General features: G+C 37.0%; 2 protein-coding genes across 3 annotated transcripts in view; one reads left to right on the forward strand and one right to left on the reverse strand.

Annotated features, from left to right (window-relative positions):
• Positions 1–25,960, forward strand: part of LOC113229789 (lysine-specific histone demethylase 1A) — a 347,041-nt gene that overhangs the window by 154,975 nt on the left and 166,106 nt on the right. The gene's annotated exons all lie outside the window — the stretch shown is intronic.
• LOC113229642 (toll-like receptor Tollo) lies at positions 1,491–6,070 on the reverse strand. 2 transcript variants are annotated; one of them, XM_026463312.1, is made up of 2 exons: positions 4,400–6,070; positions 1,491–3,754 (listed from the first exon to the last, which is right to left on the reverse strand). In XM_026463312.1, exons 1-2 carry the CDS (start codon positions 5,826–5,828, stop codon positions 1,989–1,991), a joined length of 3,195 nt encoding a protein of 1,064 aa, XP_026319097.1. In that variant the 5' UTR covers positions 5,829–6,070; the 3' UTR covers positions 1,491–1,988. The 2 variants fall into 2 exon arrangements, with proteins under 2 accessions (XP_026319097.1, XP_026319096.1); XM_026463311.1 differs by having other exon boundaries at positions 1,491–6,070.

The following is a 25,960-nucleotide window of genomic DNA, read 5'->3' on the forward strand; positions in this document are numbered from 1 at the left end:
ATTCAAATACAATGAAACTTTCTGTACGAAACATGTGATATGTATTTATAACATAAATAAATACTTAGTATCAAATGTATTTTCTAACTATTCTTTTGTCAGAAAACCCTAAAAAATATTTAAACACATTTATTTACGAATTTAGAATTTGCTGTTGTTCCTTTCTTTCTTCCGAAAGCAGAATTGCTGTCAAATCTAATCTTGCTATCTTTACTACCCATCTAACAAATTATACAAGATCGTACACAATTCTCATCGCTACGCATCCAATATAAAAAAAATGTGCAATTCCCTTGCAAATCCTATCAGTCGATCTCAATACCAATAATAAACCTATCCTTTTGTTCGCGTGCACTTGTTTCACACCTACTTAGGACTCGTTACCCAGGATTGAAGGCTCGCGGTCGACGAACCCTTTAAAAAAAACCAGTAGGGAATGCTTGCGAGTTCTGTACGGAGATGAGAAACGTTCCTTGTATTTTTATGTCCGTATAAATTGCAGTTATAGGTAATGCTCAAAGAGTTTATGTATGTTAATATTAATTTTCGGGTACATTCAATCGTACTAAACTTAATTCTTGAGTTTTCAAAAAGGAATATTGAAATATTTGTGAAATTCATTACGAAATTAATAGAGAAAAATACTTTTGCAACGATGAATTTATTCCGTAAATTGTATTAAAATGTGTCAATTTATTTGTATTAAAACGCTTATCTAAATGCCTTATTTTTTCCTGTTATATTTATAGCTCACTTAGCATTACTTTGTAAATAGGAATTGTAATAATCCAATTTACTCGCGGTTATCAACAATTAACGTTAAAATTTGTTTTTACATCCATGCTTAATGGGTTACTATATTTTCTTCGTTTGAAATAATAATTGGTAATCCTTTGTTGTTTTCAACTAATTTGACATGAGTGGAGGAGGTTTTATCAATTCCTCATTCGGTTCTTATTCTTCTATCTTATTATTATTTTCAATTGACATAAATATGACAGACTTGGATTTGGATCTTCCCATGGTGCAGAATTTTTTTGAAGTTACCAATTTGATCTACTGATGTCAAAAGTGATTCCTAGATTACAGACATCTTTTTCGTTGTCTTTGTTTAAAAGTGTGCAATAACTTCCCCTACAGAACCTAATATGAGTTGATATCATGGCTGCAATGCTGAAGTTTGTCGTGTTCTCTGTTATTTCCACGTTACTTTGAAGTTAATTCAGTAAGTGTCTTCTTATACACTGTATTTAATAATATAACTTGTTAATTATATTAAAATGCTCAGCATGGCTAAATATCTATTTTGGTAAGAAAATCTAAGAAGTATTTGTAGTTATTATGAAAATGTTTGATTGTTAGAGACAACTACATTTATTTGTTAAATATAAAAAGTCTATTTCTTGCGTCATATTTTTTTTTGTATTCTTTTTGTTTCACGAAAACGTTAACAGGATTGCATTGTAAAAGAAACTTTTTTTATTTCAATTGATATTTAATTTTTTCATTTATCACTTTTTGACACAGTCGACTTTCGAATGTTTTACAATAAATATTTTTCTTTAGGCTTTATGACTATAAAATTACAAAAATATACATAAAAATGTACTAATCGAACTTAACCTAAATTTATCACAGATATCGGCAGTGATGCCATGTTAAGTCACATTAATAGTATTGGGCCACATTGCCCTTCACACAGCCTAGGCAGGCCTAACACGCTTTATACACAGGCGTGGAACTTGTTACTGAGAATATAGCATCTAAAATTTATCGGAACTGATATAGTAAATGGCAGTTGACAAAATGGTACGACCAAATTACAAATAAAGTAAATTTATGTAAAATATTGTGGACTTATCATTATTATATAATTAGTTGAAATATTTACAATACTATAATTAGTTTATGTACAATACCTACGTCAACAGACTAGCCATCACAATTTTACACCAAACAGTCACTTCAATCCAAAGTTCAGCACTTTTCTACACATGAACCGAGAGTGTCCGAGGGGAGGCTCTGGGTGGACCTTGGTGTTGTGCGTGCGCTGGGTGCGGCGGCAGCACAGGCAGCGCGCCATGCACTGGCGGCGCCGGCAGCGCACCCAGATGATTCCTTGTGTGATGATGTCTATGCATCGGCACTCCACCTCCTGGCCCTGGACTTGGCACCCCTCGACACCTCTGGTTATTAGGCACATCCGGCAACGCAAACCTTAACTTCTCCCAGAATAACTTATCACCCCAATGAAGATAGGTGTTCGTTTTTAAATAGAGTCTTATATCCGGATCGAGATCTTTTTGAGGCACTTCACCAAGCAACACAACTATTAATCTTCTTCGCCTGTCCCTTAACACTTGATGATGCGCGGATTTGAATTCGAACCGACACCACTCTGATTTGATAAAGTTTTCACTGAGAACCATTATAGTGCGACGCGAAGACTCCACAGCTTGTATTATGTTGTCGGCCACGTAACCGCCCACAGGGAAATCTCGGTAATGCAGACACAGTTTGTATGAGGGGTCACCGCGCTCCAGCATAGGCGCTAATTCTTCCGCTACCCAAGCTTCATCTTTAGAACTATAACTCACAAATGCATCAAACATTTTCTCTCTATCGTCTCTATCTATGTCACTTGCTCTGTAGAACAATCTCACTCCGAATTTTGAATGGAACCATACTCTCATTTCTTGTCTGAATATAAAAACAATCATACTGACAAAAGACACCAACAAGAATGCACCAAGCGTCGCAACAAGTAAAGGAATGTAATCTTGCACTTCTTCGTTGGTTATTATCGTTTTAGTCGCTGTTAAATTGCCGTTGATGCTGTTGTTTATACTTGGCAGTCCAGTGCAGGTAGATCCATTTTCATACACAATGTTAAACCCAGAATCTGGGTCGCTGTATACGCTTTCGTTGTAAGTAGTAATTTCACTATTATTCCCTTTCGTATAAATACACTTGATATTTGATAGGTCCGTTATAGAGTTCACTCTCTTCGTCCATTCTCGAAACATTTCAGTGTACTCGCAATCACACGACCACGGATTATATGAAAGTGTTATTGCGGTTATGGCGGGATTTATTTGCCACACCGAGAGTGTAGTCAATCTATTGTGATGAAGATGTAGAACTTTGAGACGTGACATGTGATTAAACATGCCTTTGCCGATGTGTCGGATTTTGTTGTTGTTTATGTAAAATTCGTGTAAGTTGTCCAATCCGTCAAATTCTTGACCCTCGATGGTCGTTAGTTCATTGTAATCCAAATGCAATATTTCGAGTTCTTTTAATCCGTTAAATGTCCTGTTGTGAATAGCTTCGATATTAGATGAATTCAGATACAGTATCTTTAGTCTTTTTCTACCGATAAAGGCGTGACTTGGAAGCATCTTTATGTCATTACCGTCGAGATACAGTTGTGTGGCCTCCATCGGTATTCGCTCGGGCAAAGTGTTCACATAACCGGCGTTAGAACACTCCACAACATTGGCTGACCACGATTGATCATGATAACACGTGCAGTTATTCGGACAAGTCATTTCGCAATCACACGCGTCAAAGTCACAGCAATGGCAGAGCGCAAAACAATGAAACTCGTATTTACACAAAAACTGGTGAGAAGCCGCTTCTACTAAAGGTACATATGAGTTTCCGCGATTATAAAGCAATTTGCAGTAAATGCTGTCTAAATCCATTAATTTTGGCTGAGTTCGAGCTCTGTTGCCGGTGTTAATTTTTTGCAACCACTCCATCGTGCAATCACATTCCAACGGATTTCCGCCAATGAAAAATTCTGGCACTGATTTGTCCTGAGGCACTGCTGATATTCTCAATGAATTAGGATCTAGACTGGTTATTTTATTACCGTATAAATCCACTCGTGTTAGGTTGGGTTTTTTGAAGAAAGTGTAAGACTGCACTTTAGAAATAAGATTGTCGTTCAAATATAACATTTCCACCGAATTCGGTATTGCACTTCCAGTAATTTCAGTTAACCTATTAGAACTAGCGTCAAATGTACTGAGCGATAGTTGCGATTCAATCTCAAAGTAATTTCCAAGTTCAGCGATTCTGTTGGCGTGAATATCCAGCCACTGCAATCCAGTTGGAATCATGGCGTAGTCGAACCATTCCAATCGATTATCAGATATGTTCAACCACACCAAATTAGGCAACTTGGCGAAAAGACCGCCTATATCGGATAAGTAATTTCCATCTAGCCTTATTGCTTGCAAATTAACGTTCGCGTCAAATGCGCCCGCTTCAATTTTATGAATCTTATTTCTTGATAAGTTCAGAATTTTTAATGAGGTCATTTTATCGAACACGCCTTTGCTTATATTACCAATATTGTTTTCAGTTAATCTCAAGCCGTACATTTGTTGCATAGTCATGAATGAAGCATTTTCGATGCTCACTATTAGATTTTCACCCAAATCGAGGGTTTTTAACTGAGGAATCTCTTTCAAAGCTACAGGAACTTCGTCCAGTCTGTTGCCATTGATATGTAAATCTTGTAGCGAGGAACAATTGCGAAGCGCATGTGGATGTATTTTGGTGATGCGGTTGCTATCTATAGAGAGCACTGATAATACTTGTAAGCCTGTGAATGCATAGCTTTCAATGTTTATTAGTCTGTTGTTTGATAATATCAGAGTATGCAAATTTGCCAATGAGCTGAATACATTTTCAGGAATATGCTCAATGTAATTATCTTGCACTTTTAATATTTGCAAATTATGTAAATCTCGAAACAAAGCAATTTCCATTTTCGAAACTCGGTTGTGTGAAAAGTCTAAGAAGACTAGCCGCTTCAGCCCAGAAAAAGTCGAAGTATTTATCCAGTCAGATGTTAATTCATTATGTGATAAATCCAAAACTAAAAGTTGAACAAGATCGCTAAATAAGCCCGGTGCTAGTACTGTTATTGTGTTATTATTCAGATATATTTCTTTTAATTCTTTGGTGTCGCTAAATAGTTCTGGGGGTAAACTTGTTAGCTGATTGTCCGAAAACCTTATTGTTGTAAGAGAAATAAGTCCTTCTAAAGCTCTATCGGCCACAGAGTTTAATCCATTTCCTTGTAAATATAGTTTCTGCAATCTTTTTAATCCCGAAAGCAGACTGGGTGGTAGTGTATCTATGACATTTCTAGAGAGATCTAAAACTAAAAGATTATCTCCACATTTCTCCGTTGGATGTCGATGTGCGGAAGAAAATTGGAAATGACTGATGTCTCTCATTCTATTGCCAGTCATATTCAGATGTTCTAAGTTTCTCAACGTACAAAGCGCTCCTTCGGGAAACGTTAACATATTGTTTTCACTCAGATCCAATCGTTCTAAGCTTTGAACGTCTCTGGAGAATGCGGTAGGTGTTATTTCAAGTGACATAGTAGACCAATCTGTGTTGTGTGTCCGTATTGTCAAATTTCTCAATTCGCGTAAACCCGTGAAAGCTCCGTCGGACAGATTTCCAATTTTGCAATACTCAATGGTTAGTTCACGGAGTTCAATCAACTGTCGGAAACTGCCAGGAGCAAGTGAGCTTTGAAAGAATAACGCATCACTGCACTCTAGCCGCAGTCGCACTGTTAGGTGTGGTTGTATTGCACTGAAGTTTGTGTTTTCCAATTCGCTATTGATAGTCCTTAATCTGCATTGTAACGCAACCCCGGAGCCGTCGTCGTCTGTTGTCCACCGACACTCGTCAGGAGCCTGGTAGCGCGTCCCGGTAGTAGCCGACAGGGACGCTGTCCACGCCGACAAAGCAGCGCTAAGCACCAACAAGGTGCTTGCCAGCCACTTTGAACACATCGTGGTTTGCGTTCACTTCACTTTAACTTATTACATAGTTTTATTTATCATCCTGTTGCACTCAAACTGCACATAAACTTTTCATCGGTAGCACTCATTAGTCCATTATTTTGCCACAAAGCCTTACTTCACTAGTGGAACCGGCCACTTAACTCGTTACTCGCGGGATCACTAATTGGACAGGATCGTGCGCGCACACTCCGTATTTACGTGACGCGCGCACCCGCGCTGAGGTCTGGGGTGGAACTGAGTTGGACTCAAACCTGCGCTCGCGCACAAGGCCGCGCCGGTTCACGCGTTCCAACAGGTAAATTCATGCCCGAGCTTGAAAGGTAGTAACCGCCGCGGATATTGCTCTTAGTTTAGCTTTATCCGTTTTAAAGCAGAGCCTGTCAGAAAAATACACGGGACGCACACAGGCGCATACGTCACACAACACTAGAAAGTTAAACCGCTTTTTGTGGTAGTCGGGCAAGCTTTGGAGCGGTATGTGCGAAGGAGACAGAGGTATGATAGCGGGGTGCGGTGAGAGCGGAGCTTATTGCGGCGGCTGGTGGGGGCTGGAGGCAGCTGGCCAGGTAGTGCGGACGCTGCGTCGCAGTCGCTGCTTGTTAACACACACGCTGATAGAATTGTATTGCGGACGTTTGATGATTGTTGACATTTCGTTTACTCACTGTCCTTAATGAAACAAACGGAATTTATTACATTTTAACTAGCCGCTTCTCTTTGTGATCATTAAACTTTTTAATGATAGATGAGTAACTTATATTAGTTGAATTATGGAAACTGGATTTGTTAGCCAGAAATATAAAATTGTATGAAATGATACGTATATTTACATTCTAGAAAAAGAACTTACACGTAATGTATTCTATATATTGTGTTTTATTAAGCTTGTATATAATCTTAGCCGTCAATTTACATTTATGCCCGATTTAATTACAGAAACATCAAAGGTATACGTTTACATTTATACTACGTATTTATGTAGATACATATTCGTTATCTAAATACAACCGTGTGGGGGACGATTTGCACATTATCGATATTACACCGACCTTGTTATTTGTATCCCTATCGTGACTAAATTTATAACATTTTGTTATAAAATTCTAATCGCTACCTTATAATGTGAAAACGTTATAAAATCCACTAAATTTCCTAACTTGTGCACGCAAGAAATCTTTATGCATTTAATTTGGGCATCTATCGTTCGACAAACTAAATTGCGCTTTCCAGAAATCCTTCACATAATTGCCTTTTATTTTAGTTAAGCGATTTTGATATAATTCCCCACCGTGCTGCCCCAAACCTCTCATCAAATTAAACATCCTCACATTATGCATTTTGCTTGGCCAACAATTTGTTCGACGCCGTTTCATTTAACAAATTGTGGCCTGGATCAAATGTTAGATTACATTCCTCATGATTTATACGAACATCCTAAACACCATTAACATTTTCGTGTTATTATGTGCCCTTTCTCGTTTCTTTGCAATTCTTTATATAAACCTAATTGTTAAATTGCATCTGCTTTCTTATACTATGGGTTGGCAGCAAATAGTTTTATAGTTCACACCTATTGTGCAAAAAATGTAACAAAACGTGACCTGGGACCAAGGTGAGCTGGAACTAAATCACTTTACCTGAACAACGTCTACGTAATAAATGTTTGCGGTTTCTTTCTCCTATTGAACAAGATTTCCATTTATTTCTACCTCAAATTCATGGTTATGTATCCACTTGAGAGTTCTTTGAAATAAATAACAAGAAATAGAATTGTTTTCTATGGACTGCTTGATGATGAACGTTCTCCTTAATGTTATGTAATAAATGGTCGTGATCATAATTTTATTTTGTGTCGGGATGATAGCAGGATGAGCGGCGCATCCGTCGCGGTACTATTTATGCGAGGCATTGCAGGCCATCCCGGGGCGCCTGCTATATCTTAATTACAATAAATTATCCCTTATGACAAGCGAGAAGCGGAAAAATTGCCATCACACTAGTATTCGTCTATACTATTTGCATCCACCTTTGTGTAAACAGCGCAAATGGCTTTGTAATGGGTATCGCGTCCGTCCCGCTACGACAACGCGACAATATTTCACACCCGGTCCCTCCAATCGTTTGTCCAGATCGCGCCTAGAAACACGCCGCACAAAAGATCAGCGGGATATCACCCTGACTTTTTGTCGTAAGTGGCAAGGCGTTTCTTGTCCTTATAAAAGAATAGATTGCCGGTAAATCGTGGGTCATTGTGGCTCTACTTAATGTGTATTGGAGGGCTGCTATCTACCGCTCGTTATAACAGAACGTTCGTATTCAATTTTCCGTGCACCATGTCGACACGCAACTGTCTGGAGTGTCGGATTGTTGCGTGGGCACATCTGTATGATGTGGGTCAGTTGCCTTTATGATTCATGGAAGAACACTTGAAATAGAATTGAACAAAAAGTAATTGTGTTTCGCATAGTCGCGTCAATGTTAGAACCAGGGTGATAGATACCGTAAGATGCCGCGTAGTCAGTTATAGTTACAGTTTAAAAGACAACTAGATCAAATTCGGGATATATTTTTGTTTTCTTTTTGTGTCGAATTTGAAAAGCCAAAGGTTCTGCTATTTGAAGGAAGAGATATGTCTATAGAACCAAATGTCATCGAAAAACGCTTAGCATTTGTGAATGTTACGTTGCCAAAAGGTATATGAAAATTTGTATACACAAAGATGGGACGAGTTGCACCAATGATTATAATAAGATCATTCACTGACACTAAAATTATATCTGTCGTATAAAGTTGTCTACACGATTGATTTTAATTCGTTTTATCATCAGTGTTCATCGATGTATAAAGCCCCAGTTGATTTCCATTAAAATATTAATTTTTATAATTTTGGTGCCTAATCTCCGGCGACAAGACCGATACCGTCGCGACACTTATCTTGGTGTCGGCGGACACATATAATCCATTAAGTCGTCATTTCCACATGGCTGATCATTCCTCAACCACGCGTCATACCCGCCCCCGGACTAACGCGCCGTATTGTTCGCTACTGCTTTATCTGTCTAAGGTCGTTCTCAATTACAACTAAGTAACGCAAATTCAACCTTAGAACAATTCACTAGGGCCGATTACTCTGCGATTTCTCGGCTGTCGAGGCTTTATCCTGACCGACTAATGGACTAGTTTGTTATCTAATCGGGTACACGGCGGACCTATTAATAATTTCCCACATAATTTTCTAATTAACGTCCTGTCCGGCGAACGGGCGGGGTCTACGGATATACGAAAACGGAAATGACGCAGAATTAGGGTTTGATATATTGTAACATATACCAATTTAGGTTAAGAACATAAATTACACGTGAACATATTTGTTTCATTATTAATTTTAATGACTTTACTTTTTGTTTCAGGTAAAATTTACCAGCAACATTTTCCGGTAAACAATTAGGTAAACAAATATACAAAAGTATTAGCTTTTACGTTTGTAATTTGCGTACATGAGCTGCGCGCTATTTGTGCAACGATGTGCAAGGTAATCCTTTTTACAAATAACATGGATAATAAAGTTTAATGTGTGCTTTAAACATTAGTGTCTTGTGTTACCAGTGTTAACCCCTGATAGGGTTAGAGTGTAGCGTGTAAATTCAAGAGATTTTCCACATGAGCGATGTCAAAGTAACAACACAAAGAACGGTAGGGCAAACCCCGAAAGTAAATCCGACAAGTATACATTTCGAAAGGCGTGTGATGTTCGTATAGCATTCATACACTTACTGTGTTGGTAATTGTACTAGGGTAGAGCCCATAGCAGTGCAGATCGCGACACGGGCAATTTGGCGCGCGAGGCAGCGCGGGTTCATTTGTTCACAGCGGCACCTGGTGGCAGGACCCACGTCAGGCGAATAAGGAATCCGGTAGAGTCGCCCATTCATATTTAGTTTATTTTGTAGTTTACTTGAATTCAATAATACTGCGGAAAATCGGTAGCTTTTTGTATAGCTCATGAGAGTTTTAAAGAGTTGAAAGCCCTGGAAGAATGAACTACAAAACAAAATTGAAATAAAATTATTATTAAAAGGGGTTAGTAATTGTTTGACATTTCAGAGTTGTAAATAAAAAGAAACTTGTTATGGAAGTCAAATTAAATATATTATTGACTGCCATTTGACTACTGTCCAAAGCAATTTCTTCAAAACTTGATTGTCTCATTGTCATGAGACAACCATGATCGTTCAAAAGTGATCTCGTCTTTTGTATAATAGTTTTGTTCGTAGGAAGCTAGAAAGTAACGCCATCATTTGGAAACCCATTCATTATAATCACATATCGACGTTAGAGAAAATTCAGAAGTCATTTGTTCGTAGCCTTTATAGAAAGATTTACGGTTATTACCCCTTACTTTACCCCACTACTTTTATTTTGGGTATGGTTGGCTACAGAACGCTGGAAGTAAGACGCAATCTAGCTCTTATGACCTACATATTTCGCTTGGTGCGTGGAATCTTGTTCAATCCATTCATACTATCCATGATGGGCTTTTGGGTGCCTAGGACCAGCCTGGTGCGACCACACAGAAGAAGGATATTTGCTATACCTTCTACACGTTCTAAGGCAAGTGATCTGACTCCTTTGCCCCGCTCGCTTAATTACTTCAATCGGATGCTTATCTTTGACTCCTCTTTGGACCTCTTTGCATGCTCGGAAGCCCATTTTACTGTTTCCGCGGGACGATATCTCGAGTCATTGACCATAGACAGTAGCATCATATAAGTATTGTGCATCCCGAATAATTAATACTATGTTCATGTTTTAAAATTTGATTGTTAATAATGTACTTGCGATATGTCCAATTCCATGATTTGTTATTTTTATCTAATTTTTTATTCAGTTTATTTTATGCAATATATAAAATTCAATGATTTGTAAAATTTTCATTCAATTCATTTTGTATCAATTCTTTATTAAATATAATTACATTATTTTTTCAATCAATGATATTAGCTTAAGAATTACTATTGTGTTTGGATATTAATCTGTAAGCAATATGTAATATAATAAATAAATATACAAACGATTTGCACCTACGAAATAAACGATTTGTACCTACGAATGCAATATCATTTATTTTATCTATTTTATCCGTATTTAATTACACAAATCTATAAAACTGTCTATTTACTAACCGACTTCAAAAAAGGAGGAAGTTCTCAATTTGACTGTTACGCGATAACTCCGATATTTGTGAACCGATATTGATGATTCTTTTTCTTTTTTGGAAAGAGGGTGCCTCCATAGTAGTCCCATTTAATTTTGAAGAAAATCATCCACCTCCAAGGGTGGCTGTTCACCCATGAAGATTCATTTTTATTAATAGCGCCTACATTTTATTATAAAGAGCTGTATTTTAATGGTTCATTTTGCTATTCTCCAATTCAAGGAGTTTTTCTCTCAATATACTTTGAGTAGTGAGAACCGATTTTTATTATCTCCTGTGTCTTGACACACGGGACACACTTGATACACGGGACTTGTCCCGTATAGTGGCGAACTCCCCAGTTCGATGAATCTGGGTTTGCGTACTTTCCGGTAACCGATTTCAATAAAACTTGGCAAATAAATGTAATTCCACGTACTTTTGAGGTCGGTTTTTTTAGTACTTTGTACCGAGATTGTTTTAAATTTCTTGTCAAGGGTGTTAATTTGGAAGCATTACTTTAATAATAGGTAAAAAGCCAGTGTGTAAATATGTAGGAAATGTAATGTGAAATCAGCCTGCAAAATTTGTATACAATCTATTTTTTGCATTTCAGTAACTTTGTGCTTTATGATACGAGTTTGAGAAAGCAAGACGAGGATATATTATTAACTATTTATGAATAATACAAATATTTTACGCGATTTTACGATAGCAGAGGAGTCAAGTTAGTGTTCTCTATCTAATTTCATTGTCATAATTAAAATTTTAAGTAATAGTTCATAATAATATTGTAGAATACTTAATAAAAATTCCCACATGAACCAAATAGAAAACGCTAACCTGAAAATGACCTGGAGGCGTGATTATGTTTTCCACATATGAAATGTTTATACTCTTGTGTTTCTCGTAGGGTCCAAACGGCTATTTGGATTACGTTGTATGAGGAATCAAGAAATCCAAGGTAGTAGCTGTTAGTCTATATACATACATACATAAACTCACGCCCTAGTCCCACAGGAGGGGTAGGCATAGACCACGGAACGCCACTTTGCTCGTTCCTGACACGTCTCTCGAGCCTCGCATACATCAACGACCCTTTTCATACAACTTCTTTTATTCTTTAAATTTATTATTGAATTGACATTCAATTATTTTTTGTGAAATTACTCCACTAGTTTGTTATAATTATTAATACAAAGATCGAACACTCAGAAAAAAAACTCTTTTATTCTTGTCACTTCATATCCCAGCCTTTTTGAGGACATCACTGATCTGATGTAAGTCCTTCTGGTACGTCCTCTTAAAAAGTCAGTTTATATAAAAGCCATATTATGGTCAACTGCTGTAGATATTTTTGTAATTATTATTCACGTAGGTAATAAATCCTGGGGGTCTATCATATTCTTTTGATTCATCATGAATTTTTGTATATGACGTAAATAGAGTTAAACTCTCACCTTGTGAATAGATACGTGAGATAGTGTTATCATTTCAAAGCATGAATTTTAAGAGAGTGCGTTGGTTTATACTCACGAATACATACATACACACCCACACACTCTTAATATTTAAAACTATACAACCGCTATAAGCCTAGGGAAGCCCATTATCGAATTCAGCTTGTTTCCATTATTTTAATTTGCTTTACCAAAGTCGCCTTTTAAGTGTTTTAAATTTTTTTGTTGCACCACTCTACATCGCACTGTGTTCTAACACGAGTGACGCGACGTGCTAGCGAATGGGACCGGTTAGATTACGCATTGTCGCGGCACAATTAGAAACAGTCTATCCACCCTGCACTTTGTTATTTACAAACAATCGTTCAGCCACTGACATCTGCGACCCTCCGACCAATAAATATCCAACCAGCTGCTAATTACGATTCATTCACTCACTACCATAGAGACCTTACTAAGGTATTTCATAATGTCGGCAATTGTAGGATTAACGCCGATCTTCATTAAAGCTATACCGTATAATGTTACGTCGAATACCGTCCGTCAATTACTCGTCTAGTGGGCTTGTTAGGACTAACGAAGAATTGAGACAATTACGAGAACTACGCCGCTAATTGAACAAAACATGTACGTAATAAGGGACGTTATTATTTATCTGTGCTTCTACCATTTGTTTTATTACATTTTTGTCATTGTTCGTTTACTCGAAGTAAGTCATTTCTTCGGTTGATAAAAGTGTAGTGATTATATCGGAAAAATGTTTTTAGTCCAGAACATCAATGTAAACATTTCTAAGTTATGCTTTACTTCTTATATTAGCTTGTGAAATAACATGCGTAAACGATGCTCGAACGACGTACATTTAAATTTAGGCCGTGTCAAAAACCAGTGCAATAGCAAAACAAATGCGTGCGCGTCATTTCTCTAACGAGTTGATGATCGGCATTCGGCATTGTCTTCAATTCTATATTGAATGGTTCCACCAGATGCTGACTAATGACTGCACAATGATCGAGTGACTCATTGATAGTGACATTCTATAGTTATCGGAACGCGATACCGAGTTCTACTTCTGTCTGCTATTGTTAGACGACAAGCTTGAACGTGGAGATGGGCTTATCTAATTACATGTTATACGACACGCAGATGTTTTATAGATGGCCAACGAAAAGCTCGCGGATATTTCTTATGCATCAATTTATACAAAAATAAATTAATAAAAGAAAAATAAATACAAGAAATTTCATAATTCCTATAATTGTTCGAAGACAAACAAAGTTTTCGAGTAGTTGTTTAGAATTATCTTGAAAACTATCCTTATTTCTCTATGCACAAAAAGGATGGAGAACAAAGCCCGTATCTGGGAATTGTGAGTCACGTACGAACCAAGTATTGCGGCATTCGTGATACAATTATAAGCGAAGTCTAGGAATAACGTTTTTGTGTCGCATACGTACAAAGAATAACCCATGTGGCATCCCCTGCCGTAAAATACGTGCCTCCACAAAGAAAAATGTAACAAGCATCTCGACGATTTCAATTGTAACTTTTATTGTGTTCACTCCACCTTGCCAATTTGTTCGGCGTGTGTGCCGATGAGCCCCTCGATATCATCGGAATACCGGCCACTGTGTTGACTTTCTGATTAAATTCTTCGCTGTGTCGAGGCTGTTCCTGAACACTATTTGTCCGTTTCAATTAATCCACCACGAAAATATATTTTCATCGCAAACCTAGCACAAGAACAATTTTTTTTCCAAACACATGAACACAAAGTACGCGGTAGATATTTCGCTGTCAATACATTGTTGTATCGCGACAAATTCAAACGATTTATGAGTCAATGCGCCTACTCCTTCCACCACAATAAATATCACCTGAACAAGGGACACAATGCAAACTCGCAACTTGGGAGATTAAATATAATATTTTTACGCCCGAACACAAGCAGACCGTTGGGCTAATGAAATATGGCAACATGTTCCTTCTTTGCTGATAAAGTTTCCAGCGTCTGAGTTTTATTACGTCGCGGGTACGATAATTCAAGTCGGCCAGGCAGTGAAATAATTTACATGGTGGTCCCTTTACGATTTTAGGCTCGGCTACCACATTTTTACAATTCATACGCAAAAAAGGCGCGTCGCGAGCGGATTCCTTATCTCCACACATTGCTCACTGGCACAACTCAATATTATGTCATCCGCAGATTCAATTCGCATCATTGATCTTTCAGTGATTTGGTGTTTATTTGCATCAGATTTACCTGAACGGTTAACGTAAGGAAATATATAATGTATCGTTTTGAATTTTTTTTAGTAAGTTGAGACCAAAAGAGGCACATTAAAATGTCAGTCAACTTTTCAAACCATCGTTTTAGAAAAAAATTGCTTAGTACAAAAATAACAATACTATATTAACGAGTATTAACTACGCTCCCCCTAACAAAATTACGAAGTTTATTCACCTAAAATTCGCACTGTGATATTAACTTTCTATTAAATATTTTCCGCATAGCTGCGGGCTAATCCCGACCCACAATAGGGTAATAAAAATTCCTACATAAAAAGTGTTCAATTGAAAGGGAGACGCATGAAATTCTTTATGCATACGGATCACGTGTCAATCAAGTCTTGCTTTTGCGGCAATGAATGGTGTTGGTCTATTTAGTCTCGTGTTATTCATTGGCCCGATCGCTGTTACCCAGTTTTGAGACTCCACATTGAAGGGTGATATATTATTAGTCTTTACCAATAATGCGGATTTGTACGTTTGTATATACATATATGTGTATTGATTTTTACGAAAAGTATAATGTTTTCCGTTTGCAATTTAAGAATTTTTTTAAAGAAAGCGAAGAAGATACGTGTTATATTGTCATACAAGGTAAGATTTTTTAGCATGAATACGCACTAACGCAATTATTAAGAAAAAAATTACTAAAACGACTCCTTATTGGGCCCCTAAAGAATCCACGACTTGTTCGTCCCATCGATTAGTGTTATTAAAAAAAAGTCAGTTTCTAATGTAGGGTTGTGTTTAAAACTTCTACAATCTTAACTTTAATCCTGAACAGTAAATAATATCTCAAGCGAAGCTAGGTGAAAAGGGAATGTCTTTTTATTTTTTATTAGGTTGCGTCCTGGTTTGCCAGCTCCTATCGTCGTAGGGCGCTTTGCACTCATATTGCGTTACCTATGCTATACACACTCTTTGAAACATGAACCCGCGATGGGATTCTTTTGTTGTGACTCGATTTGAATTTCGCTTTGCTACGATGAGCTCTCGTTCACTGTTAATAATAGCATATACCATTGTAACCTAAGTGCTTATATTTCCCGTGCCTCTTACATTCGATATCAACATTAAAACCCTTTTTTATATTTCACGTGAATTCGTCTGCCAAAAGCCGCCTGTGCCCATATTTCACCGCGTTGTCCTCTCCGTGTAAAACTCTTGTAAGACGATTGTAAAACAATACCCATAAAGTATCTCCGAAATCCACGATTTCGTGATGGCAAGGCATTTACAGAATTCATAAATTTTCACTAACAAAGGAATCGAGAAACCGTTTAAGGCGCACACGCGGATGCGACCGCATTACATTAGTGATATGGTAATGTGATTGTTCGCGATAAATTAAACCGCGAAGTTCCGACCACTGCACGCAGCGGGGCTTCGTCGACGCCCGCGCATCCCGTCCCGACCTTCCACACATATTTGAGGTGAAGTACCTCACACTTGACTGTATGGATCATAATTTTATTTGAATATGAAACGTTATTAAGACTGCATTGACGTAATTTAGTTCGAATATGCGTAGGATGGAAAACGTTGCTCAGCTTTGTATATGAATACGGCTTTGTCACTTATTGCGTCTATGAAAATATAAAGTGTCCACCGCGGTAGCATTGCTGACATAGATTTCGTGTCCTGGCGTCTCTTTTAATTGACCTCCGCGTTGTTCCACTCTCTCCATGTTTGAAGCGGAGCAATTGTCACCGTTCCCTTCGAAATTCTTCACTCGCTGACTCATCGCCCATCGCACAGCTACCACTCTGTAAAAGTGTCACTAGTGTGTCAAACAAATTACAGACATTAGCCATTCGCCGAAGTGAACCGCGGTGTCGACAAACTTTTTATTGGATAGTTCTCGGCGACCGCGAGTGCTCCCTACCTCGTCTAAATTGGGTGAGAAATGTTCACTTAGACACTCGCTTTGCATATCGCTGCAATAAATCTACAGAAGCTCTTCTCAACTACCTACGTCAAGAATGTCTCTCAAAATGCGATCGTTGCGGATACCTAATAGACCACGGTAAATAATTTTGTCGCATGTCAACGATTATTTGTATGGCTCGTTTAGTCCCGTCTTGAGGCTTGAAGAGTCTATATGGTACTCGCGTCAACCCTCTACGAGATCGCCTATCGCAGATAATTTGTTGGCCGAATTGCGGCAGAGGCCATTTATATAAATTACGGTTAATTAACTGCTTTATTGTGGGTCGAGCGCGTGAATTCGTTGAAGCAACGCACTTCGAGGGAGTATAATGCCTGACACTAACAATAAAATATTATGTTCTTAGAGTTTAATGGTCGTAACGTAATCGATATCCGGTAAGAACAAAACTGTTAATGAGAATCTACTGAATCAATTTGCATACTCGTGCTATGGTTAAGCAGCCACGTGATTCTGAGTCTTATAACATAATTGTAAACACTGTTTAAATGGGAATAGAGAATGTTGACCTATTTCAAAGTAACAAAAGCCGAAAAATAACACTGTGTGCGCTCGCCGACGCCAGGGCATTTAGCTCCATTGTTTTATGGCGCGATAACAATATTGGCGCGCGAAGCCCCAGCTTGAGCCGGCCGGCGTGCGTCCGATTGTTTTCTCACACGGATCGATTTACAGTTACCCATAGATTGTCGACAGTTTGACTGGAGTTTAACCTGCAGTCGTAGCTTCCCACTATTATGTGCCGAGATTTTACAGCCTTATCCCTTCGTCGATCCCTGTAATAACATCACATTAACAGAGTAAATCTTATTTCGGGAGATGCAAATAAATATAAACGGAAAAAACAAAAATTTTACGACGCTCTCGCTTTGGTTATCGCCAATTTGTGTCAACTGAAGCGTTCGTTTAATATTAATAAAACTGCTAGCCCCTCAACCCTCCGCGTGCTTTTACGGTCGGGTTGATGGCGACTTATTTGAATAAATATTTCCGAGAGCGGCCGAGGCCGGGTCTCTTTTAAATTTATTTATTTTGTAATTTTTTGTTTAGGCCTTTGGTACATTTATGATCTGTGCCGGGACCGCGAGTGTGACGCTGGCTGCGACGCCCCGCCAGCAGGCGCATTACTAATGTGGATGACGCGACACTATTACAACCCATCCTTTATCTAATACAACCGTGTCCTTTATTATATAACCAGAATTAAATGTTCGATTTCTTTCGAAGTTATTTGAGCTCTACGGGGAGTCCATCACCTTTCTACGTTGAATATGTAAGTGTTTATTGGTTTAAAGTTTTGTTGGCTATAACAAGGTTCACAGGGTCGAAATATAATAAACCATTTAAAGTAACGTATGTCACTTTCAGCATAACAACTTGCAAAACATTTTTGCTTAGGGTAATAAAACCATTATATCTAATAGGCACTCAATGTGATAAATCTACGTATACTAATAAATTTCTCGTAATAAATAATATTACGAGAAAAGTTCTACAAACAGATCACTGATCACTTAATTCAGTATCCATTGAGATATTAAATTTGCCTATTAAATGTCAAAGTACCAGGGTGTCAGAGTCGAAGCGGCGTTCACTGAAGCCCAATCGGTAATTACCGAGCTGACACCCATGTCACGGGCGGGAGCTAATCGCGGCGGACGGTTGGCAAATCATGCGTGCGCCTAAACGAGAGTCTACTTACGTCGGTCCCCATTACGTGTCTACTCACTGATCACTACTAATTCGAGAATGAAAGTCAGTATCTCGTCTGAAAAAAAAAATTGTTTGTTTTACAGGTGGTGATGCAGTTGATGAGTGATTGATTTTTATTTATTTTATTTAATTTAATTTATTTATTTATTTCTATATCATACAAATAATTACATATAGTTCAAACAGTATTTTCTAACTTAAAATAAGTTTTTCCATATTTAGTATTTTTGTTAAAATATTTCCATATTGCCACCATTTTAAAATTATTATTTCTATACATATGGATGGCTTTGTACCTAGCTAGCGCTATGGGCTATTTCAAAAACACTTAATGAGGAAGATTGTTTAAAATAAACTGAGGTGTATTTGGCACGCCAAATCGACGAATTGTGTACCGTACTCATACCAGACGTGTACGATTCATAATTTTATTAGATTTCATAATATTATTATCATAATATTATTAGACCCTATTGGCCCGATTCAGATGACGAGCATTGGAGTCTTATCAAACTGGCGCTTTGCGACCGATTTCAAAGCGATGCGACAGCGCGACGCGATTTTTCAAATCGCTCGCAAAAAGCTAGGCACCCGCAGCATTCGCTGCGAACTCGCGGCGAGCCTGCCGTGCTGTCGCCTCGCTTTCAAATCACTCGCAAATGACCAGTGTGATAAGGCTCTTAAACACATGATCGCAATACCGCGTGCTTACAAATATACGAATTTTTGGTCCGGTTGACATAAGAAGCAATAGATATACCTTGAAATTTGTGTGTATCATCAGCCCATATTGTCAAGGGATTATTTGAATTAATGAAAGCTCGATGTCTCATAGTTGCGATGAAATTTAGCACATTCAGAATACAGATGTGCAAGTTAGATATTAACAAATTGACTAATTCTTGTTTTAGGTTACTTATTCTAAAAAGCAGTTATATCGCTATGTATATATTTTTAAACTCTGGCATTGGCGTTTCATTATCATTATAGCCGGAAGACTTGAGCATAGGCTTCCCCTAAAAACCACTGCCATCCACGATCCCAGGTTGCCAGGAATGCGACATTATTACAAAAGGAGATGATGTACATGTTGTTTGAGAATATCATAGACCACGAGCGAAGGATCTTTTAAGAATAACGGAATCAGTTTTTAACTTGCGAAATTACCGTAACAAAATATTTTCGACAATAAAAGATAAAAGCATATTTTCGTAATTTTAACGAAATGTACACGTTTGATACTGAGAATATGTAACAAGTATGTAGGAATAAATGTTGGTCGTAACAATGCGATGTCGTGTAATATACAATATTCAATATTCCACAAGAACTAACCTTTCATAATGTAACGTCTTTATGGTAATATGAAATATACACGTATTTCGATCATGGAGTTCGATCGTGAGCTGGATTCGTGCTTTGAACTCGCGAAACGTTAATATTACCTGTACTACAGGATGAAATAAAATTTTACCAGGTTGATATTCTCTTGAACCAAGAAAAAACTAGAAGTATTTAATATTTTGTAAAATAAATCAGGAACTTAGGTTTTCGCGATTGTTACACATAGGAAATGAAACTATTTTTCCGGATTTAAATTGCGTATATTTGTTTTTTCAAACAAACCGACGTTTCGGCCCCTTTACAGATCCCATAGTCACGGTTGCCTGAAGTGGTACAGCCTTCAACCATTAATATTAGACATAACTGGTTCTGGTAAAAATCAGGAGCTTTATACACTAAAAGCCTGAAAAAAGTGTTTATGAATTTTCGTTCACTCTTTACCCTACTGCTAATATTTTGAATAAACATGAAGTGTATTGCCTTGTGTATTAAGTAAGTAAGTGAACTAAAAGCTTTTACTAGAATAAAACCTAAAGATCTAACAGATTATAATCTAAAATGTACAGAGTTTAAGTTTTCAGTAACATTTTTTGTGTAAAGTAAACAGAAGCGGGTGGCGAGACTTGAGAATTCAACTTGTGTGTACAATCCACGATAAGAAAAAATCTAAACATCTTTTGGACAGATTTATATCAATAGAACAATAATGTTATCTTTGCATACGAATACTGTTCGTGTGTTATGTATGAAGGAGCATAAATACGAACGATTGAAAAGGGGTAATAATAGACTTCACACATTTATCTCGTAAAACCCATCTCTTAGTTGATAAATAGATTTTTTGTTAAATCGAAGTCTGTACACAGCGGATTGTGAGCCTATTGTAAGATAAAATGGCCCTTATTTATTTATGAAACACGACAGATTATCCACGACACTGCTACCGATTGAGACGTCTTTGTTGCAGGAAGAAACTTTGTTTGGTTTGTGGAATATAATAGAATATTATTGTCGGCCGTGTTTTGATTATGAAATGTATTATTATGACAAATTGTGAGGTCCGACTTAAGCCTTTCATTTGTTGGCATCTGCCTGGCTTGTGAAATAGTCTGTCATGTTCTTGGAAATGATGGAATTATATTTTGATGAAAAACAGTCTCTAAGCAAGTCCTTATTGTTACCGTAATGTTTAAGTAGTAGCTTTTTCTGATTTGTACTTTGTTATTTGAAAGATCTTACCAATTTTAATATTATCGAAACATTTCATTGGTGCAAGTTTTTATTTAGGTTGATAACGAAGTTGCATCGTTCGTAGTCAATAAGTATGAAAGTTTCATTGACCTCGGGCGCTTTTGCTTATTTGAAAATATACTATGAAATTCGCAATAGAACGTCAGTCGCAGGGGACCGCCCCGCGGCCGAGTAAAGAGCATTTTATAAATGTGTTTTCAGAAAAGCGCGCTAGACGGAGTCGACAGCGGAACGCACGGCACGGCGATGCACCAAGTTTAATGGAAAAGAATTGAAAAGTAGCCCGTCTATATGGTAATAGAAATTGCCCGGAAGAAAAGAACATAGACGACAGAGTGCAGAGCTCTAAGTTATAGTTGTTTTCTCTAAAATTGAGCACTATTGCGTACATTCAGTACGTTGGAGTGCGGCGAGTGAGCGCGATGCATTGCAGTTTTATTGTGGCCGGAACATCTAGCAATGTAAACGGAAATCATTCACGTCGCTAACGTCTATAGTTTGAATTTTATTTATTTCGGTTGTTTGGTTCTGCTTCTTCGGTTTTCATTTACTGTTTTGTATGAGACTGCGTTTGTTTTGCCTTCTTTATATGTACAAAGTTGTGGTAATTTGTGATGCTGATTATGGAAAAACGTGCACTAGACAAACATGGACAAACCATGCGGTGCAATATTTTCTTTGTCTCAAAGGATCAGGATCAACTATGTGTAACATCGAGTAAATGTAAAATATGTTACAGCATTCAGTGTACGACCATATTGTCCAGAGGGACCATTCTGTTCTCACTGATTATTTGTAAACAATGCTGTATGTTTGCATTGCATTCATACAAATATTTGTGGACAGAGCATAAGAGTGCACTTAGCGGTCTGTCATTGTTATGTTCAAGAATTGTACAGTATGACTCTTCCGAAAATCTTCAACGCCTTAATTCAGTTATAAGTAGCGCTAACGTATCGCATGTGTCGACACCATGAGTTAGATTAACGCCTTATTATCCCTTAAGTTTTGATCTGAACATAATAATGCACAGCATCCATTAAGATATGAGTAACATACCTTACAATTTTTAGGGCACTTATTACAATTTTAGTCATGAATGGTTTTTCCCGTTCGTCTTCTCAACAAGTTCTAGTCATGTTGTTCTTTGCTGAAATGAAACCTAGAATTACTAACCTATAAACGAGATCTGATATGTAACATCTACCGTTTGAGTTTCTAGACTTTTTAACAACGTGTAATCCAGTTGCACGATACTCTGTCTTTAATTTTATTGCCATTACCGTTATTAAGGCCCGAAGTGTAATTGTAAGCTGTATATTAATGTCCCCACTCTGATCAATATTCATGTTCAGATTATTCTTCTAATTGCCACTTATAAATCCCGACGCGTCGATGACATCTTAATTGCCAATGTAACAAATCACTTTTAATATATGAAAATATTTAGCTGATTTCGGATAGCTGGTATTCTAATGATGAACCTAAAATTGGAAATTATACCATAGTTTTGTGGGTACGCATCAAACAATGCAATAGTAAACGTGAGTACATAAGCGGTTGCACAATGTAAATGTATTGTGCAAAGCTCCTGTATACTATACGATTCTGTATTACACTCCCATATTTACAATGACAATACATGTGAATTTTTCAATTAAACGAAAATGCAAATATGTAAGTTATTGGTGTCTATGATAAAGAAAGCGGTGAGTATCATCCAAAGGTACAAACATTGAAGGTCACGACGAAGAAGTAATATGTAATGTGTATATTTCATATATAGCTTCTATTTTACATCATCTTTTTATATAAAATGTTGTTTTTGTCTTCGTAGCATCATCATCACTATTTCCCCGCTCCACGTGGCTCTACTCTGAACCACATTCACCTTCCTCCTTATCGGGTCTGTATTTTCCTAGATCGCCTTTCTATCCATTATTTTTTCTTGTAGAACGAGACCACTCTTCTTCACACGGTTAGCCTTAACTATCAGGATCCCAAATTAAGCCTTTTGGTTATCGGCCATTAAATTTTGTTGACGTTAAGTTCTCGCTGCCGTTTCTTTGAACATTAGCTTTTTGGTCTTCGGAATTGATGTCTTAACATTTGTTTACGTCGTTCGGTTAACTATTTCGTGTTTCATAAATTAAGCTTGCTTGTTTATTATCTGCTATTTGTCACGGATAATTGGCAAACGAGGTTGTTGAGAGTTGTCATCATGTTTTCTCCTGCATGCTATTTGTTTAATACAGAAATGGATTTAGGCCGCTTTGTTTTTCAGATAATGACAACTTAGTAAGTTGTGAATAAAATTAAAAATGTATTATTTTTAATTTGTTTGTTATAATAATGTAATAACAAACAAATAACATAATGTTTATTAACTATACCTCTCGCTAAAAGACACGGAAAATATGCATGCCGAAGAAGATTGGCAATCCTTGGAAATCGGGTGAAATCTTTTTGGGCTCGCGTGGCGGATTTGTGTCTAAACCATGTCCTTAGTGGAGAGACAGTAGTTTCATCTTGGCCCGGTACAGGTGTCATAACCTTAATGCCACGTATTACTGTCATATTGAGAAATATTAACATCCAAGTCAATGAATGAAACGATTCTTATATTAATAGCCGCCATCGACGGATGTAGTACACCGAAATTGATTCAGTTGTTTATCAACCGGGCACCGTGTAAGCCGAGACTTGGCTACGATTCGGCGTTCATTAACGACCAGTCGTAAATCCGAGACTGTTTGCAGTAGACGACCACGATTACGTATAATTATGTTATTTTACGGTGGTCGACAACCGCGTCGTCCAAATTAAACATTACGAAAGTAGGTGTAAACGTTGTAAAATTATAGGATAATTTATGAGTTTATACACCCGGACGGGCGGCGTGTGGGGCTTGAAAACTGGTGTCTATCAGTGACGAAGGGACCATATAACACAATTCCCGTCAGCGTGCCTAAGAAATTTATTCCTCAACTTTATAGCAGATATGGAATGGAAAATATTTTTATTATAGCATTTGTTGCGTGCGTGCCTATGCGACATTCGCTTACCTTCTTTAAATGTACCAGTGTCCGCCGTTTTGGTCTTTACGCCTAGCCAGGCAAATGATGACTTTTTAGCTCTTTCAATAATAATGTGCGAATTCAGAGATGTTCGCTTTTGTTTATTTGTGAGCGAAATTAAAATTTTTATGAACATCTCAGCTTACAATTAATTTAACATCTTAGAATTTAGCAACTTGTTGAGTTATTGTTATTACATTCAGGTATTTATTGAAATGTAAAAATCTGACAGTTTACATAGGCTTAAGTTTCGTTTGTCTAGTTACCGATTATGTTAATCAATCTGGGAGGGGTCAATAGCATCTCTAACGGTATTCGAATTTTCCCAAGTGGTAAGTTGACCGTTAACGAAATGATTCATTACCGGTACTAGAATAAACTGTGGTGTATTTGTTCAAATATTTCTCACGCGTGGATGAGACCGCGTGTCAATTGGATGGCACAAGTTTTGACACCTCGGCGCCCGCGCCGCTCGCCGTCGTGTAGGGGTCAACAACTCGTTTTGCGCTCTGACGTTGTTTATCCATTGCTCGCTCTCCTCAGGAAGATTGCATTTGACTCAAAAGCCGTTGTTTGCCTTTCCTCAGTTGCCTCATACGTAACATGTTCTATCTTTAAGCCGTTGCATTTTATGAGAAAGCCGAACGAAATATTTCGACCAGAGTTCGTTTTCATTCAATTCTCGAGTTTTATTTGATATTTTTAGGGTTTATATTTTCTTTAATTCCAAAATCCAATTCCGAAACACATAATATTTTTATTTCACAGTTAAGTAAATTCCATTTGAAATAATCACATTGAATAAACACTACTACTCATTTGTCAGACAGGTTCCTTTTTTTTATTTTATAAATGGACAATTTAAAACTATCATATCATTTAAAACGAAACACTTCTATGGATTTTTGTCATGCATATAAGCAGGAGGTGTATAATATCATTTACATAAAGTTTTTGTTACACAATAGTTTTGATATTTGATAGTGTTAAATTTAAAGAAAAGTATACAGTGCACTTTAATGGATTTGTGACTTTGTGAAGGCGAATGTGTTAGGGACAACCAGTATACTTTTGTTCCTAATATTGCATTTATAAATGTACTGTAACGTCAATTTAAAAATGTTAACTTCTTGATACTTGTTCGTAGGAGACACTGGGGACCTGTTTTTAAATTGCCCTAAGAGCTCTTCTGTAAGACAAAGATTCTATTAATGTCGGCTGCATTTCTCCAAAGGAAAATACCGTACATCTTCAAATTCTAAAAGGAGCTAAAGTAAAACAATCTATAACTCTAGCTAAATTCGATGTAGAATAAATGTCAACAAACAAAAACATATGACTTTTAGGGTTTTCATCACAGACTCTTTCACAGTTACCACAATTTCCACGAAATTCAACTGGATTATTGATAATACTAAATCTTGAAGTCATGTTTATAATGAATATTTTTCAATAGAAATGTCAAATCATATAAAAATGACATAAAAATGAGCAATAATTAATTATTTGTAAAATTGTGTCATCCCTAGTGACTTTTTGATTTGAAGGGAGAGATTGCAAACATTCGAGTTGTGGTGGTAATTCAAGTTCAGAATCGGAAATAAATGCTGGATGATATAATATGTGGTAAATTAATATCAAATAAAATCTTACAATTTTGTTTTTTTTTCATCTGCCATTACCATACAATCTAGCAGTAAATATTAATAAGATGCAAACACTTATTTTTATTCCTAAATCATATTTATCAATTGGTATTTTGTAAACTTTATAATAATTCGCTAGGTAAGTATTACCATATATATATATATATATATATATATATATATATATATATATATATA

Source organism: Hyposmocoma kahamanoa, unplaced genomic scaffold, assembly GCF_003589595.1.
Source record: "Hyposmocoma kahamanoa isolate Upper Pololo Valley unplaced genomic scaffold, ASM358959v1 62, whole genome shotgun sequence".
NCBI lineage: Eukaryota > Metazoa > Arthropoda > Insecta > Lepidoptera > Cosmopterigidae > Hyposmocoma > Hyposmocoma kahamanoa.